Raw genomic sequence first — 16,523 nt, 5'->3', positions numbered from 1 at the left:
AAGTGCTTCAAAAATCAAGAAAAAGAAAAAAAAATGAAACCTAGTTACTCACCAATTGTAATACGGCTGTTTTGCAGGGTCTGCAAAGTGGCATGTGTGAGAAAATGCAAAGCCGTGGAATAACTAAGCAAACATGTCTACCAACAGTTTATTATAGTTTGAAAATGCTAACAAGTGATTTGAGAAGATTTGAACTTAAAATCAAGCAAAACATGTCCTTGACTACTTATTCTTAAAACCGCAGCTTTTTCTATGCGGTTTGGCCGTTCATCCACACGTAAACACAGCGCCAGCTTACTGAAACCAAACATTTTTGAAAACTCCTGCCAGGGTGAGGGTGCATTGCAAACGCTGCAACCTTTTCATTATTAGAATAAAATACAGTCAATCAAACATATAGATACACTATAGAATCTAGACAGTGGTTAATTAAAACAGCCCGTAAAGCAACCAATCCGGGCCTACTATGAAGTGTCTTCGCCTACTACACTGAGCCACAGGAACAGATCAAACAGTCCCACCCTGTGTCAACCTTATGACTTATACACATTTGCCATCAAGTAGAGTATAAAAGCAGGGCTCTTTCTGGGACTTCACAAAATCTTCCTCTGAGATTTTGAAGGCAACAATCTGAAAACAAAGGTGAGTTTTTGGCACAGAGCTCTACTAAATAACCTTTCTACTTAAAGAATCGTTTTGCTTTGTCTGTAAAATACATCCTGTACACAGAGTGCGGACATTTAATTTTCTTAATCCAGCTTATTTATTTCCAGGTTCATCATGGCAATCCTGAGAACTCTGCTTTTTCTTTGCATTGTGTTCTCCAATGCAGAGGGTAACTAAAAAAATTAAACTTGGTTTTCCATTTTAACATCTTGTTCTATGAAAACTGAACTGTTGTTTGTTTGTAGCATTATGGAGAGGGAAAGCAGGAAATATATTATTTTAACTAATATTTGCATGAATAATAAGCATTCTACTAGTGTCTAAAATACACACATTTGCAGCACATAATAACACAATCATTAAATAAGCTACATAAAATAACAATATTAAGAAAGGGTTTTCAGATATTACAAGAGACCTATGTTTATGTACTGGATGCAGGTAATTTGGTTGAAAAATGCCCTTATGGATGGAAAAATTTTGGAGTCCGATGCTTCAAGTTCTTCCCTCAGACGGTTAACGTGATCACAGCAGAGGTAAAGTGCTAGCTGTATGTAATTTTTACTTAAGTTGTTATTTTTCTTAAAGTAAAACTTTCTTTTCTGAGAATAAATAATACAGAGAACTGATCATGAGCAAAATTAAGAATTGACTAAAACTTTTGTTTTAAAAAGTCACTTTGTGATTCATGCTGAAAATATTATTTTTTGTACTGACAATAATAAAATCTGTCTATTTAGAGAAACTGCCAAAGTCTTGACTCAAATCTCGCATCTGTGCACAATAAAATGGAAAATGATTTTCTGATGAGTCTGTTGCCACCTTCTTCCACACACTCTTGGATTGGTGCTCATGATGCTATACAAGTAAGATTAAATGTGTGGACTAAAGAGACTTATTTGTTAGACTGAAAATTCATGATATATGAAGATGGGTTGACTTAGCGTATAGCACTATTTATAATCACTCTCTCAGGAAGGACAGTGGGTGTGGAGTGATGGAACTCCATATGACTACACTAACTGGTGCTCTGGTGAACCTAATGGCGGTGGTGCAGAGAACTGTGTGGTGATTAACTACAGCTGTAAGATAGTCTGTTTTTTTTAATAACATGAAATGACAAGTGCCTTTAGCTGAACATTCTATTTTAATTTGATCCTACCAGCACTGTAATGATCATAATAACTTTTTTTCCACCCTACAGCTAACGTTTGCTGGGTCGATATAACCTGTTCCACTTCAGCGGGCTATTTTTGTGCTAAAGGCCTGTAAAACATATGCAGTCGCCCTGCTCCACAGTCTCTTTGATTTTACTACATTTACATTTTCTTGGATCTTATGTTTACAAAAATAAATAAATAAAGTTATTCTGAAATTAAGCTTCATTAAAATTTCTTCTAAACTTTAATTCTTCTCAATACCTTCTCTGAAACTCTTGCAATCACTTAAATCAAAATAAAGTTATTAATAAAAGCATTGATAAAGCAATTCTTTGTGTGTTGAGGAGTTATTTTTGTGTATAAAAATAAGTAGATTTAATAGCCACTGTAATACTGATAAGCACCAAAACAGGTGATGAGAGAGACACATGATAAATCAAAGCGCATCATACACAACAGCTCTTCCACAAGTTGAGATAGGATATGCTTATATATATATATATATATATATATATATATATATATATGGAAAGCTGCACAGTGTTAATCAAACAAACACTAAACACCATAATGGTAACACACATGAAACTGAAATAATGCAATAAACATTAATTTAACAACATTGGATGCAAGATAAAACCCTAATGTACACAACTGATATTAAAAAACAAAAAAAGAAACAGTTATTTCAATGATGAAAAAAAATAAAATATGAAGTGTCATGCAGGGAATTCTGTGAGTGTCAATTTATGTTTTTTAGGGTCTATAAACCTGCAGGAAAACAACCTTATGTGGCAGAGAAACCTTTTGTCCTTAAACATCCATTTTAACGTTAGCTCTGTTCATTTCTATTGCATTGCTGTTTAAAGTATTTAGCAGGTTTTATCATTTTATCATGTGCATTTTTGGAAGCGGATATCTGAAAGATTTTAAAACGAGCATTTAGTTAATATATTTGTACAACCTTACCTTCACGCTGTAGAAAAAAAAACAGAAGACAGAAAACAGTAAGTATAGTGCAGAAAAGGAACAGGGCTACGTAAGGTCTACGTATATACCCAGAAAACAATCTTCTCCCATTCAAAACATCAAAGTCGCAGAAGTTTATCACAAAACAAACATGAACAAACATGAAACTCAGCTACGGCCCTGTATATCAATCGGTCTGCTTCGAGTCGAACACACAGCTGCTGCTGCCACCTTATGACAATAGATTTACACTTCAAAATATGAAGTCGGACTACCGATGTCAATGACAGTAACTCACTGGAAAAGGATTGAAAATGGCCTTCATTTTGTTTGCACTAGTAAATCACCAATAAAACGTTGTTCCATGTTGTTTATATATATATATATATATATATATATATATATATATATATATATATATATATATATATATATATAATTTATTTATGTATATATGTCATCATAAATGTCGATATTGTAAATATTCTTAAAATATTGTGATATAATTATGAGGCTATATCACCCACCCCTACTTGCAAAATTGTTGAAGCACAAACAGTTACCATTTACACAAATTCTTGTTCCTCTTTTGGGGTTCGTCATGATTTTGGGGCATTGTGGAAACAGAAAATTTCTAAAATCCGATGGTAAGCCTGTTCTACACCATGATAAAAAAGCAGCATTGTTAGAAGCAATTTTGCTACCAAATTGTTATCTGCAAATGCATTGCATATTCCAAAAGTGACGATTTTGTGTCTTTAGGAAACTAGTAAGCTGACACTGCGGCGAAGGACATAGCTATGAGAACAGAACCATCTATAACATATGTAACAGTTAACAATGATTCATTCACACTCCCTTCTGATTCTCTTACGACCATGCAAGCTTTTGCCACAGCAGAGGACAAGAAACAATGGATGAAGGCAGAGGGCAAACTGAAAAACAGCCTTTGGCTGAGTACTGAAGACAAACCATCTGCCTAAACACTTTTTCCCACACTATGCAAAACTTGTACATGGCCTCTAGATCATGTGAGTATACGGGGAATGTTTTATTTCCTGAGTTAATATTGGTTCACAAAGGGATTTGCATCCTTTGCAGACAAATATAGTCAATCATGTGATCTGTGCCACAAGCAAAGTGGGCACACCCACTTCCAAATCAGCCATTTGATCATATAATGTTCGAGTGACAATGACAATGATCTGATAAGTTTCATAAACACTAATAAGGTGATGGAAGGTATCAAGGAGGAACTACGAGGGTTGAAGCCTACTGTGCTGCAAAACTGACTTGTCAGCTCACCGCATCTCTTAGGGGGTTTGTTGTGGGAACTACATGTGTATGGATATTCCTGATAACGATGCTGATGGCCATGTGATAGATGTGGGTATTAAGAACATGACTAATGTAATTAACAGGTTGAGAGTTTGAGAAGTAAATGCTGATTATGTGTTGGGATGGAATTGGTTTAAGGGGTTCATGGCAGAAAGCAGAATACATTGGGTTAATTGCTGTCTCCGGACAGGCCATGATTTTATTTTTGCTGTGTATGTGGCCTTGTGTATTGGGAATGATTAGAAAAGCTGTAAATTCAACCATGAAATCTTCAGTAGTTCATCAGATGTAATGTACTCTGTCTTGTGGAAGTAAGAGTAATGTGAGTTTTCTTTATAACTAGCTTATATTTTAAGAATGAATATGTTCCATGAAAAACAATACAAAATGCTGCTTTTCATCCTTATGAGTGATTGTGTTTTGAATCATAGTGAATTTATGCTTGATGTAAACAACATGGGTAACGTGTTTAAAAATTGTATCTACATTAATCAATATAAGTGATCAATCATGATCAAAAGGGAGGATTGTTATGGAAATTTAAATTTAGTGAATTTTGAATTGATTGCATTAATATCATTTGAGTACATATTACACAGCATATTTACATTTACATTTATTCATTTAGCAGACGCTTTTATCCAAAGCGACTTACAGATGAGGACAGTGGAAGCAATCAAAAACAACAAAAAGAGCAATGATATATAAGTGCTATAACAAGTCTCAGTTAGGTTAACACAGTACACGTAGCATGGGATTTTAAATAATAAAAAAAAAAAAAATAAATAAATAAATAACCGATAGAATAAAAAAAGAATAGAGCAAGCTAGTGTTAGAGATCTTTTCACATACACATACACACACACACACACACACACACACATACAATTGCAAAATAAATGAAAAGAAAATAGAATACGAAAGGTAGGTAGATTTTTTTAAAGAATAGAATTAGAATAGTGAGTGTTAAAGTTAGAGGGTCAAATAAAGATGGAAGAGATGTGTTTTCAGCCGATTACTGAAGATGGCTAAGGACTCGGATTGAGTTGGAGAGGTCATTCCACCAGTTGGGAACATTTAATTTAAAAGTCCGTAAAAGTGACTTTGTGCTTCTTTGGGATGGCACAATCAAGCGACGTTCACTTGCAGAACTCAAGCTTCTAGAGGGCACATAAGTCTGAAGTAAGAGATTTAGGTAGATGGGTGCAGAGCCAGTGGTAGTTTTGTAGGCAAACATTAATGCCTTGAATTTTATGCGAGCAGCTAGTGGAAGCCAGTGCAAATTGATAAACAGAGGTGTGACATGTATTCTTTTTGGCTCATTAAAAATTAATCTTGCTGCCGCAGTTCTGAATTAATTGTAAAGGTTTGATAGAATTGGCTGGAAGACCTGCTAAGAGGGCAGGCAGAGCATATAACGGTTGAATGTATATTTTTAAACATGCAATGATCAAAGTAGTATATAGTCCATAGGGACATTGAGTTTTTTATGTAATGTGTGCAAATTACTGATTCAAGTTGAAAAACAACATTTAAGGGGAAACTGTGTACCAGGGACTGACAGTTTTTGAGAGTAACCAGGCATCTACCATGTAATGTGCATGAAACGTACATGTGTTATTGGGTGATGTGCACTGAGCAACATGATTGGCTCAAAGGTCCTAATCTGTCCTCCGTTTTGCATATTTTAAAAAGTGGACTGTGAGTCTATGCTCCGACTGCTCAACAGCTTTTTCCCCAAAGCTGTGAGAGCCCTGAACTCACATCACCCTGCCCACCTCTGAAGCCCCATACAAACTCCCTACCTCCCGAAACATGGACCATCTCACCTCCAAGACCCCCCCACCCCCTAACCTTACCACATCATAGAAAAATTGTCTGAAACTTTTTTTGGTGAAATTCGAAGTGTCCTACACACAGATGAGTGGGCCTGTACAAACCACCTGAAGTAACACACTCTCCTATGCACACTAGACACTTCACACACACAGCTTTGTGTACATAATCCCAAAAAAGATATGTGTGTTTAAATTGCTCATGCACCACAAATTATCTTGCACTGTTCCCCAGCCAGCTGCTTGACTTGACAATGTTTATCTTTGCACATGTACAGTAATATGTGAAGCATTTGTAGATTTGTTTTTTTTTATGTTTAGGCAAACATTTATGTATAGTATATTTATAGTCAAAATCTGTCAGTAGGTTAGTTGTGTATAGCTTTATACTGTTTACTTAATTGTTGTATGTCAACAATTTATAGCACTGTGGTCCGGTGAGGCATGACATTTCGTTCCACTGTATGTCCACACATATGTAGCGGAACGACAATAAAGCTCAACTTTAACTTTAACTATGTGTTATCTCTTTGAACATAGAGATGTGTGTAAACCAGATCATTCTCTGCAGAGAATTAAAGCAATACAAGAAAAAACTCTGTTTGGTTTTTCATTCTCAGTCTCTAAAAATTGTTACTGAATTAGAAATTCAAAGACAGGACCTAGAAAATTTACTGGTATTGCTAACCTTGTGGAGGATACTGACACACAAGCACACACACTCTTAATACAAAAATTATCATATCATTCCATGTACAACAAATGAGACCTTACTGTAAAACATTACCAAACTGTGATACGTGTAACCCCGGTTTCACAGACAAGGCTTAAGCCTAGGCCCAGACTAAAATGTAATTCTGAGCTGTTTCAACTGAAAGAAAATTGCATTGACTGATCTTTAAAAATATCAGTGCCTATGTTTTGTCTCAAGATGAACACCATTTATGTTTTTTAAGCCATGTAAAAGAAAATGACTTAAATTTGCTTATTGAACTATGATCCTGGCTTAGTCTAAACCCTGTCGGTAAAACCAGGCCATTAGTTCTCAAACCTTTACTAGTACCAACATTAAACAGGACCGAAAATATTCTTCTAAAATCTTACCTCAGCATTAGTGAATGCAAATTTGACTATAAAATAATTAATTAAGAAATTAATAATAATAATAATAATAATTCCAAATGAACTTGCTGGAAAGTGCTGTCTGTCAATGTCCCAGAAGCTCTCCATTGGCAGTAAACTTCAAATGTCATGAAGCAGCACACATCTCTCCACAGTGTGTGTGAACAGAAATGTTTCAAAGAGACAGGAACATCAGAAAAAATACCCTGAGGACAGAAAAACAAACAAACAAACAAAAAAACATCTGTAGATGAACGGGTGGGAATATATTACTTGCAAATGGAAAAGATTCAAAGCAGATAAATTCCATAGGGATGATAGTGACTTAATGGCACTTTTAGCTCAAAGTGAGCTGACTGAGCAACAATTCATTAAGAACTTCTAAACATCACCTCTTCAGTACTGGTCTGTGTTTCCACACTGTTTATGTCTATGTTTTTTTTTATCTCCAGTAACAAAACTGTACAGATCCTGCAAAATGAAGGAATAACTCCAGATAAGTAAAAAAATATTACATTACAAACAAGAGCAGTAACACAACACCTCACTCTTCAAATGCAAAAATAAATAAAAAAACAGCATTATTTCTAAAGGTGGCAGATATATTATTACTTGTGGTTATAATATTGATTTTGTACATTAAACATCACAAGATATGATCTTTGAATTTTGTTCAGTAGCATTAAATTTAATTTTAATTCGTTTAGTTAAAATAAAACATTGTATTTTCAGCAGCCACATTCTACCTCCCACGTAGGGCTCGCTGCAGCCTGCAGTGGACATCCAACTCCGCCCACATCAACATCACATCAACTTTACTACGTTTTACTGATACACATTTTATTATTTTTGTATGTGTATTTTGTATATATAGGCTTAAATGGCACAACTATTGCAAGCAGTTTTAGCGTTTAAAACCTTAGTTTGACTATCCATAAAATATATTTCAGATAGTTACAATTGTAATTCGGCAAATCATAATTATAATTTGACTAGTCAGAATTTATGGAAAGCTGTTTTAACATTTAATCTACAAGCCGTTGTTACGGATCACTCGGGAAGCTGAGGAGTAACAGAATGAAGATGTTTATTGTACACAGACACAAGCAGAGGAGCAGGTAGTGATGAGTGACAATGAGGATGGATCCGTGAAGGTAGGGTGAAGACTTCTTGGAGGGACGGTGAGCCACACACATGCACACTTGGGGAACTGGGTCTTCGGAGAGAATCGCTGGAGAGAGTAGAAGAGGAGTTAGTCCTTATAGTAAGCATACAGGAATGATCTTGTCACGAACGTGACCGGACAATGTTTGAGTGCGTGTGTGTGGCTTATATGGTGCTGCGGTGATAGGCTGGGGATGAGGATCAGGTGGATGTGATTTAGAACTCCGGTGAGGGTGTGCGTTGTGATTGTGTGGAGGTGGAACCTGGCGTGTTTGTAACAGTACCCCCCTCCCCACGGCCCGTTCCTGAGGGCCGGAGACCCCGACGACGTGGTGGGCGTCCTCTTCCCCTGGGAGCTGGTCGGTTGGGATGATTGGAGTGGAAGGTATCGAATAAGGTGGGATCCAGGATGTCGTTGCTTGGGACCCAGGAACGTTCCTCTGGACCGTAACCTTCCCAGTCCACTAGGTATTCCAGCTGCCCACCATGCCACCGGGAGTCCAGGATGTCCTTGACTGTGTAGGCCGCGCTGTCATCTAGGAGGAGAGGAGGGGGGGCTTCGGCTTCGCCAGGTTCTGTGGAGGGAGAGACAGAAGGATGGTGAGGTTTAAGGAGTGACACATGGAATGTGGGGTGAATCCGGTTCTCAGGGGGAAGCTGGAGTTTGTAAGTGACCGGATTGATCTGCTGGGTGATGGTGAATGGGCCAATGAATCTGGGACTGAGCTTGCGGCAGGGTAGATGCAGGCGGATGTCCCGGGTGGACAGCCAGACCTTCTGATCGGGTTGGTAGTAAGGAGCCTCGGATCGGCGAAGGTCGGCTGTCGTCCTGCGTCTGCGAAGTGCCCGCTGAAGTTGGTGATGTGCCGCGTCCCAGACCCTCTCGCTCTCCCGTAACCAGTAGTCGATGACGGGGACATCCGAGGGTTCACCTGATCAGGGGAATAGAGGTGGTTGGTAGCTGAGTACGCACTGGAAGGGAGTGAGTCCAGTGGTGGGTTGGCGGAGGGAATTCTGTGCGCACTCGGCCCACCCCAGGAATTGGTTCCAGGAGTTCTGGTGGCCATGACAGAAGGTACGGAGGAAGCGTCCGATCTCCTGGACATTCCTCTCCATCTGCCCATTTGATTGAGGATGATACCCGGAAGACAGGCTGATGGCCACACCTAGGAGGGAATGGAAGGCTTTCCACACCTGGGAGATGAACTGGGGGCCTCGGCATATCTTCTGGGATGCGAAGTACCTGAAGACATGGTTGAACAGTAATTCAGCCGTTTCCATGGCTGTAGGTAGGCCCTTTAGAAGAAGAAGACGACAGGATTTAGAAAATCTATCCACTATAACCAAAATACAGGTATTGTTATCTGAAGGCGGGATGTATAGGTGTCCCGGTGGGCAACCCGGCGGGGTGTTGGTAGGAGGCTCGGCTGGAGGAAGAGTGTCAGAAGACCAAGTAATCGGAGAGACAATGATAATTTCTGGGAGGATGGTATCTGGAGTTTCAGATTTCTCTTCGAGAGCGTAGCATCTGGATAGGGCATCGCCTTTACGCTTTTCACCCCTGGGCGGTACGAGATGGTGAATTGGAAGCGGGTGAAGAATAACGCCCAGCGGGCCTGTTTGGGATTGAGTCTCTTGGCTACTCGAAGGTATTCTAGGTTCTTATGGTCAGTGAGGACTTGAAATGGGTGTTTGGCTCCCTCTAACCAATGCCTCCATTCCTCCAGAGCTAGTTTGATGGCTAGCAATTCCTGATTTCCGATGTTGTAGTTTACCTCCGCCGGGTTGAGTTTCCGGGAGAAGAAGGCACATGGATGGAGGCGGCTGGGATTCCCCTGCTGCTGGGATAGGACCGCTCCCACTCCGGTGGTTGAGGCATCCACTTCCACCACGAAGGGCCAATCGGGATCAGGATGGACCAGGAGTGGGGCGGTCGTAAAGGCCTGTTTAAGGGTTTGGAAGGCTTCTGTGGCGGTTGGAGTCTAGGAGAGAGACTTAGGTTTCTGGCGGAGGAGATTGGTAAGAGGACTGGTGATGGTACTGAAGTTGCGTATAAACCGTCTATAGAAATTGGCGAAGCCAAGGAACCGCTGCAATTCTTTGATGGTGGTTGGAGTGGGCCAATCCTTGACTGCGCTCACCTTCCCCTCGTCCATCCGGATGCCACTGCGATTGATGGTATAGCCAAGGAACTGCACTGAGGGCTGATGGAAGGAACATTTTTTGGCTTTGAGGTAGAGCTGGTAGTCCCTCAGGCATTGCAGGACCTCCGCAACGTGGCGTTGATGTAGTGCCAGGCTCCGGGAATAGATGAGGATATCATCGATATATACCAAGACGGACTTGTGGAGGAAATCCCGGAGCACCTCGTGGACGAAATCCTGGAATACGGGGGTGCGTTAACAAGCCCATAGAGCATGACGCAATATTCGTAGTGACCAGTAGGGGTAATGAAGGCGGTCTTCCACTCGTCCCCCTCACGTATCCGGATGAGGCTGTATGCGCTGCGGAGGTCCAACTTGGTGAACACAGTGGCACCACGGAGATATTCCAGGGCAGCTGGGCCAGCGCCTCCTTGATGTATTCCTCCATGGCCTTCTCCTCGGGAATGGATAGGGGATATATCCTTCCCTTTGGCACTGGTTCACCCGGCAGCAGATCGATGGCACAGTCCCACGGCCGGTGTGGAGGCAGCTTGGAGGCCCATTTAGGGCAGAAGACGTCGCTGAAGGGGGCGTAGCATTGAGGAATGGTGATGGACTGATTTTCAACTGGGCTCTCAATAGACGTGGAGTAGACTGGGAGAGGTTCAGGGGATGGTGTGACTGGAACTGGACAACCGGAGATGCATGATTGGAAACAGGCTTCGCCCCACTTCAGTTTCTCGCCCGTCTTCTAGGAAATCACAGGGTTGTGCTGCTCCAGCCATGGGTGCCCTAGAATAACGTCAGCGGTGGATTCCTCCAGAACCAGCAGATGGATCTCCTCGTGATGGAGTAGTCCAGTTTGGAGGGATATGGGGCCCACACTATGGCGCACGCACTTCCTGCTTTGTGGCCTGCTGGTGATTGTGTGGAACTGGTAGGCTGACGGCGTGGCCGTGGTAGGGAGCTTGAGCTGACGGCAGAGGGCGCCGGAGATGAAGTTGCCGGCTGACCCAGAATCGAGAAGGGTGGAAACTGGAAGAGACATGTCAGCGGCAGTAAGTGTCACAATAGTGGTGAGTGGTTTCATTTGGTATCTTGAAGGGAGAATGGCACTCACCATAGGACGAGGAGGACGGACGGGGCACACTGATAGCATGCCCCGGGAATGCACAGTAGAGGCACAGATTCTGGGCCAGCCGTCTCTGACGCTCCGCCATAGTGAGGCGGTAGGAGTCGAGGATAATAGGCTCGCTGGCTGGTTCTGGGGGGCTGACGTTTTCTGGTCGGCAGAGTGGTGTGGAGGAATGCGACTGGCCCTGGTGCTCTTCTAAGCACGACTGCATACGAGTGGCAAAGCGGATGGATAGCTGGATGAATCGCTCGAGTCCGATGGTATCCTCGTATGCAGCGAGATGCAACCACACTCGGGGTTCCAATCCTTGACGGTAGGTCGTCAGTAAAGCCTGTTCGTTCCATCCACTGGAGGCCGCCAGAGTCCTAAACTGAAGGGCATATTCATTGACAGACATTTTTCCTTGTTTTAGATTATACAGCTTCTCACCAATGGAAGAGTCCCAAGCTGGTCTGCCGAAAACTTCACGGAAATGGTCGATGAAGCTAGAATAAGATTGGATAACTGGGTTATTTTTCAGTCCAGAGAGTCCAGAGAGAATCTGCCCACAGTAGTGCTTTACCTTGCAGCTGGGAAATAATAAAGGCTACCTTTGAACGGTCAGTGGTGTACAAGTGCGGTTGCATCTCCAGGACCAGCGAACATTGAAGGAGGAATCCGCTGCATTCCTCCGCCGAACCAGAGTAGGGTGCCGGCCTGGCCATGAGACTGGCGTGAACGGCAGGTGAGGAAGTGATGACAGGGTCGGCGGAAGTGCTCACTGGTGTAGGAGGTGCTGGTGTTGCCATGAGTGTTCGTCGGAGTGCATCAACCAGATCTTGAAAGGGGTCCGTGAGGCTCATGCTTGTGCCTGGCGCTGCTGGTCCGGTCATCTGTTACGGATCACTCGGGAAGCTGAGGAGTAACAGAATGAAGATGTTTATTGTACACAGACACAAGCAGAGGAGCAGGTAGTGATGAGTGACAATGAGGATGGATCCGTGAAGGTAGGGTGAAGACTTCTTAGAGGGACGGTGAGCCACACACACGCACACTTGGGGAACTGGGTCTGAGAGATTCTGAGAGAATCGCTGGAGAGAGTAGAAGAGGAGTTAGTCCTTATAGTGAGCATACAGGAATGATCTTGTCGCGAACGTGACCGGACAATGTTTGAGTGCGTGTGTGTGGCTTATATGGTGCTGCGGTGATAGGCTGGAGATGAGGATCAGGTGGATGTGATTTAGAACTCCGGTGAGGGTGTGCGTTGTGATTCTGTGGAGGTGGAACCTGGCATGTTTGTAACAGCCGTAGCCTAGTATCTATTTTCATGGTACTATTACTTATTTTTTAGATACTAGTGTCTTTTCCACTAGAACTTATTCATTATACTATGCTTATTCTTTAGCTAATAGTGCTTATTCATTAAGTACTAGTGTTTATTCTTTAGATACTAGTGTCTTTTGTAAAGTTACTAGTACTTATTAATTAGATACTGTACGAGCGCTTAATCATTAGATAGTAGTATTCCAATAGTGACAATTATTTAATTGTACTCTTCTTGTTAAGAAAAAAATAGAACCGTTGTAACATTTAATCTAGAAGCTGTACTAGTATATTTTTTATGGTACTAGTACTTATTTTTTAGATACTAATATATTTTCCATTAAGTACTAGTACTTATTTATTAGGTACTAGTGCTTATTCTTTAGGTGTTTCTTTTGTAAAATTACTAGTACTTAATCATTAGATACTAGTACTTATTCCAATAGTGACTAGTATTAAATTATACTCTTCTTGTTAAGAAAAAATAGAACTAGTACTTATTTTTTAGTTACTAGTAACTTTTTAGATCAAAGATATCCTGAACTTATTAGATATTGCTACTGTTTAAATGTGCATTTCTGCCCAGTATACTTGTATGTTGAATATTAATGAGCCAGCAACATATATGAGACAGATTAGACAGGAAACTGAAACAAAGAAATGGATGTACTTTTTTGAGAAAACCAAATAGAAAAGAAACAATTATTTGTACCCAAATTCACAGAAAACGTATGTTTGTAAACAGAGTATTCTAAAGGCACGGTTCTGGTGTGTAGAGACACAGAAAACGCGAGGCAGCCGCCACGCTCCTGACACGCAGACGCCACGCAGCCAGTGTGTCACCGGCCTAATGTGTTTGTTGGTCTTTGAGGGACCTCTGGTGGCAGGATGGAGACAAGACACCAATTGTATTAGCTGTTATTTTCCTATTTTTCTTCCAGTAAAAAAAAAAATATAATAAATATCATACCAGAGCTGTATGTCAACTTTTTTATTTATTTATTTATTTTATTTTATTTATTTATTTATTGCATATACCACTGGTGCTACAAACATTGAACATTCAATAAACATTAAATAAAACTAATAATGATTATGGTTATTATTTCTTAATTAAAATATTAAACCAAATAAGGAATATTACTTTTGTAATAACACTATTACACTATAATATACATATAGCTGCAAAAAATGCACGCTTCTTTACCCTGGAGAAAAACTTAAGGATTTGCAAATGTTTAACTCAAAGTTCGTAATTATTTTAGCTATTTTTACTCACATTAGTACGAAACCCCGCACGTCACCTGTAGGAGAAAAAAAAAACATTCCGTGGCGACGGTTTTGCAATCCGTCCCTCAGTTTATAAACCGTACTCACGAATTCATAAACTGTTCCCACGGTTTAACAAACCGTGCCCACGAATTTTCAATTCGAAGAATGATCAAGGACTATGGATATGCAGCCTACAAGATTTACATTACTGTATTAAAAGAATTGAATTGATTGTGATGAACAGTACTAGTAAATAAATAGAAGCAAACTGCAGCAAACTATATTATACTGAATATTAAAACAGAGAATATTGCACAGAATGTACATTGCACTACAGTACAGGGTCCAGTTTAATAACAAAGGTCCATGTGTCAGACACTTCACTATCTTGAGGCCACGAGTTACTTATCTTGAGGCCACGAGCTAGTATCTTGAGGCCACGAGTTAGTATCTTGAGGTCACGAATTACTTATCTTGAGGCCACGAGTTGCTTATCTTGAGGCCACGAGTTAGTATCTTGAGGCCACGAGTTAGTAGAGTTCGTATCTTGAGGCCACGAGTTAGTATCTTGAGGCGCATTTTTCAAACTCTGGTGAAGTAATGCGCCTTCATGACTAGTATTTTGGCGCATGCGCATTAAACAAAAGAGACAGCTTTCAATTTCTGTTCAAGTACAAACTGTTCTAATTCATTGTGTAGTTAATCCATAGACTATGGTTAGACTCATTACTAACTCGCCTAACTAAAAGTCATTTTTACAGTGCAGTGTAGCATATAATAGAAAACAAATGTAGGCTATTTGAATGCAAATTCATTTTGTTTAGATTTGTTAAACTTTTGTTTTCAGTTAATGCACTTAAATGTGTTTAAGTGACTTAACAACATATTGAAAGTATTCTGTACACAGATGCAAATAACATTGCTGTTACATACACATACAGTACTCTCATAAATGACACTTTATGTCAAATACTATGTAGAAAATTAAACATTATAGAGTTCATAGCGCAGGAGCTGGTGATGAAAATTTCAACAATAAATTGTATTGGAATATACTGTATAAAAAAGTGTATTGAAGTTTAGAAGAAAAACATTTCAATTGAATTAATGCACATGGTATATATTATAGACTAAATACATTAAAAATGCATTGACAAATGTAATTTTGGAGAACACACTTAAGTTGAAATTATTTTACATGTGCTCCAGTATGTTGATAAATATATCAAAATAAGTGTACTTATGTAAAACAAAATAAAATCATAATTATGTAAAATGTATGTTTAAGTAATACTTAATTAGACATTATTATAAAGTGCATTTTTATAAAGTGCACTTAAGTATGTTAAGGTGAAATTATTTTACATGTGCTCCAGTATGTTGATAAATATATCAAAATAAGTGTACTTATGTAAAACAAAATAAAATCATAATTATGTAAAATGTATGTTTAAGTAATACTTAATTAGACATTATTATAAAGTGCATTTTTATAAAGTGCACTTAAGTATGTTAAGGGTCTTAACATACTTAAGACCTGTCGTCATTAATGTGTACTCTAAAGTACACTTAAGTGGCCTTTAATTTAAATCTTATTATATTATCTGTAAGTGCAATTTTTAAGTATACTTTTAAGATTTGAAGTACACAAAATGTACACTTTTAATACAATTAAGCACACTTCTTTTTCACTAGGGCATTTTTGACTATAGTGCGACTTTACTTTTAAAATTAAACGTCTGGTCAGAGGAGAACTGGCCCACCAACTGAGCCTGGTTTCTCCCAAGGTTTTTTTCTCCATTCTGTCACCGATGGAGTTTCGGTTCCTTGCCGCTGTCGCCTCTGGCTTGCTTAGTTGGGGTCACTTAATCTCCAGCGATATCGTTGCCTTGATTGCAAATAAATGCACAGACACTATTTAAACTGTACAGTGATGACATCACTGAATTCAACGATGAACTGCCTTTAACTATCATTTTGCATTATTGACACGCTGTTTTCCTAATGAATGTTGTTCAGTTGCTTTGACGCAATGTACTTTGTTTAAAGCGCTATATAAATAAAGGTGACTTGACGACTTAAAAAACATTTAGCCTTGTTTTATAATGTCCACTTTTTTGTGTGTAAAAGTGCTACGAAGGTGAACAAGTTCTGTGCAATTCTGAAGAAGAAAGCGTAAAAATTAAAAACAAACATTTTCACACTCTCTGGTTCATGGTCATTTTATTCATATGTGCAGAACATACACAAAATAAATCACTTTAATAAACGATAACATATTTTTCCTCAAGATAAATAAAAATGACAACATTCCAGAGAACCAACCACTAAATAACATGGAGTGATGCTGTGGACGTCTTTACGTTTTCATAGTGCCATTAATTCTGCTATCACTTTAGTAAAATTATCACTCTTA

General features: G+C 39.6%; 1 protein-coding gene across 1 annotated transcript; it reads left to right on the top strand.

Moving 5' to 3' along the window:
- Nucleotides 1-551: 551 nt before the first annotated feature.
- LOC132094758 (ladderlectin-like) lies at nt 552-2,031 on the top strand. Its single transcript, XM_059499403.1, has 6 exons — nt 552-642; nt 774-835; nt 1,108-1,202; nt 1,407-1,532; nt 1,642-1,750; nt 1,871-2,031. The coding sequence occupies exons 2-6, from the start codon at nt 781-783 to the stop codon at nt 1,936-1,938; spliced, it is 453 nt and encodes a 150-aa protein (XP_059355386.1). The 5' UTR covers nt 552-642; nt 774-780; the 3' UTR covers nt 1,939-2,031.
- The last annotated feature ends 14,492 nt before the right edge of the window (nt 2,032-16,523 follow it).

The sequence above is a fragment of the Carassius carassius genome, chromosome 19, assembly GCF_963082965.1.
Source record: "Carassius carassius chromosome 19, fCarCar2.1, whole genome shotgun sequence".
Taxonomy (NCBI): Eukaryota; Metazoa; Chordata; class Actinopteri; order Cypriniformes; family Cyprinidae; genus Carassius; species Carassius carassius.
The sequence above is the reverse complement of the archived record's forward strand: the minus strand, read 5'-3'. Positions and strand labels throughout refer to the sequence as shown.

What these genes read in the sequence shown, in the direction of transcription:
- LOC132094758 (XM_059499403.1), top strand. Translation starts at nt 781, where the DNA reads ATGGCAATCCTGAGAACTCTGCTTTTTCTTTGCATTGTGTTCTCCAAT. An exon ending in TGTGTTCTCCAATGCAGAGG is followed by an intron (nt 836 to 1,107) that starts GTAACTAAAAAA and finishes TACTGGATGCAG; the next exon opens with GTAATTTGGTTGAAAAATGC. An exon ending in GTGCTCATGATGCTATACAA is followed by an intron (nt 1,533 to 1,641) that starts GTAAGATTAAAT and finishes TCACTCTCTCAG; the next exon opens with GAAGGACAGTGGGTGTGGAG.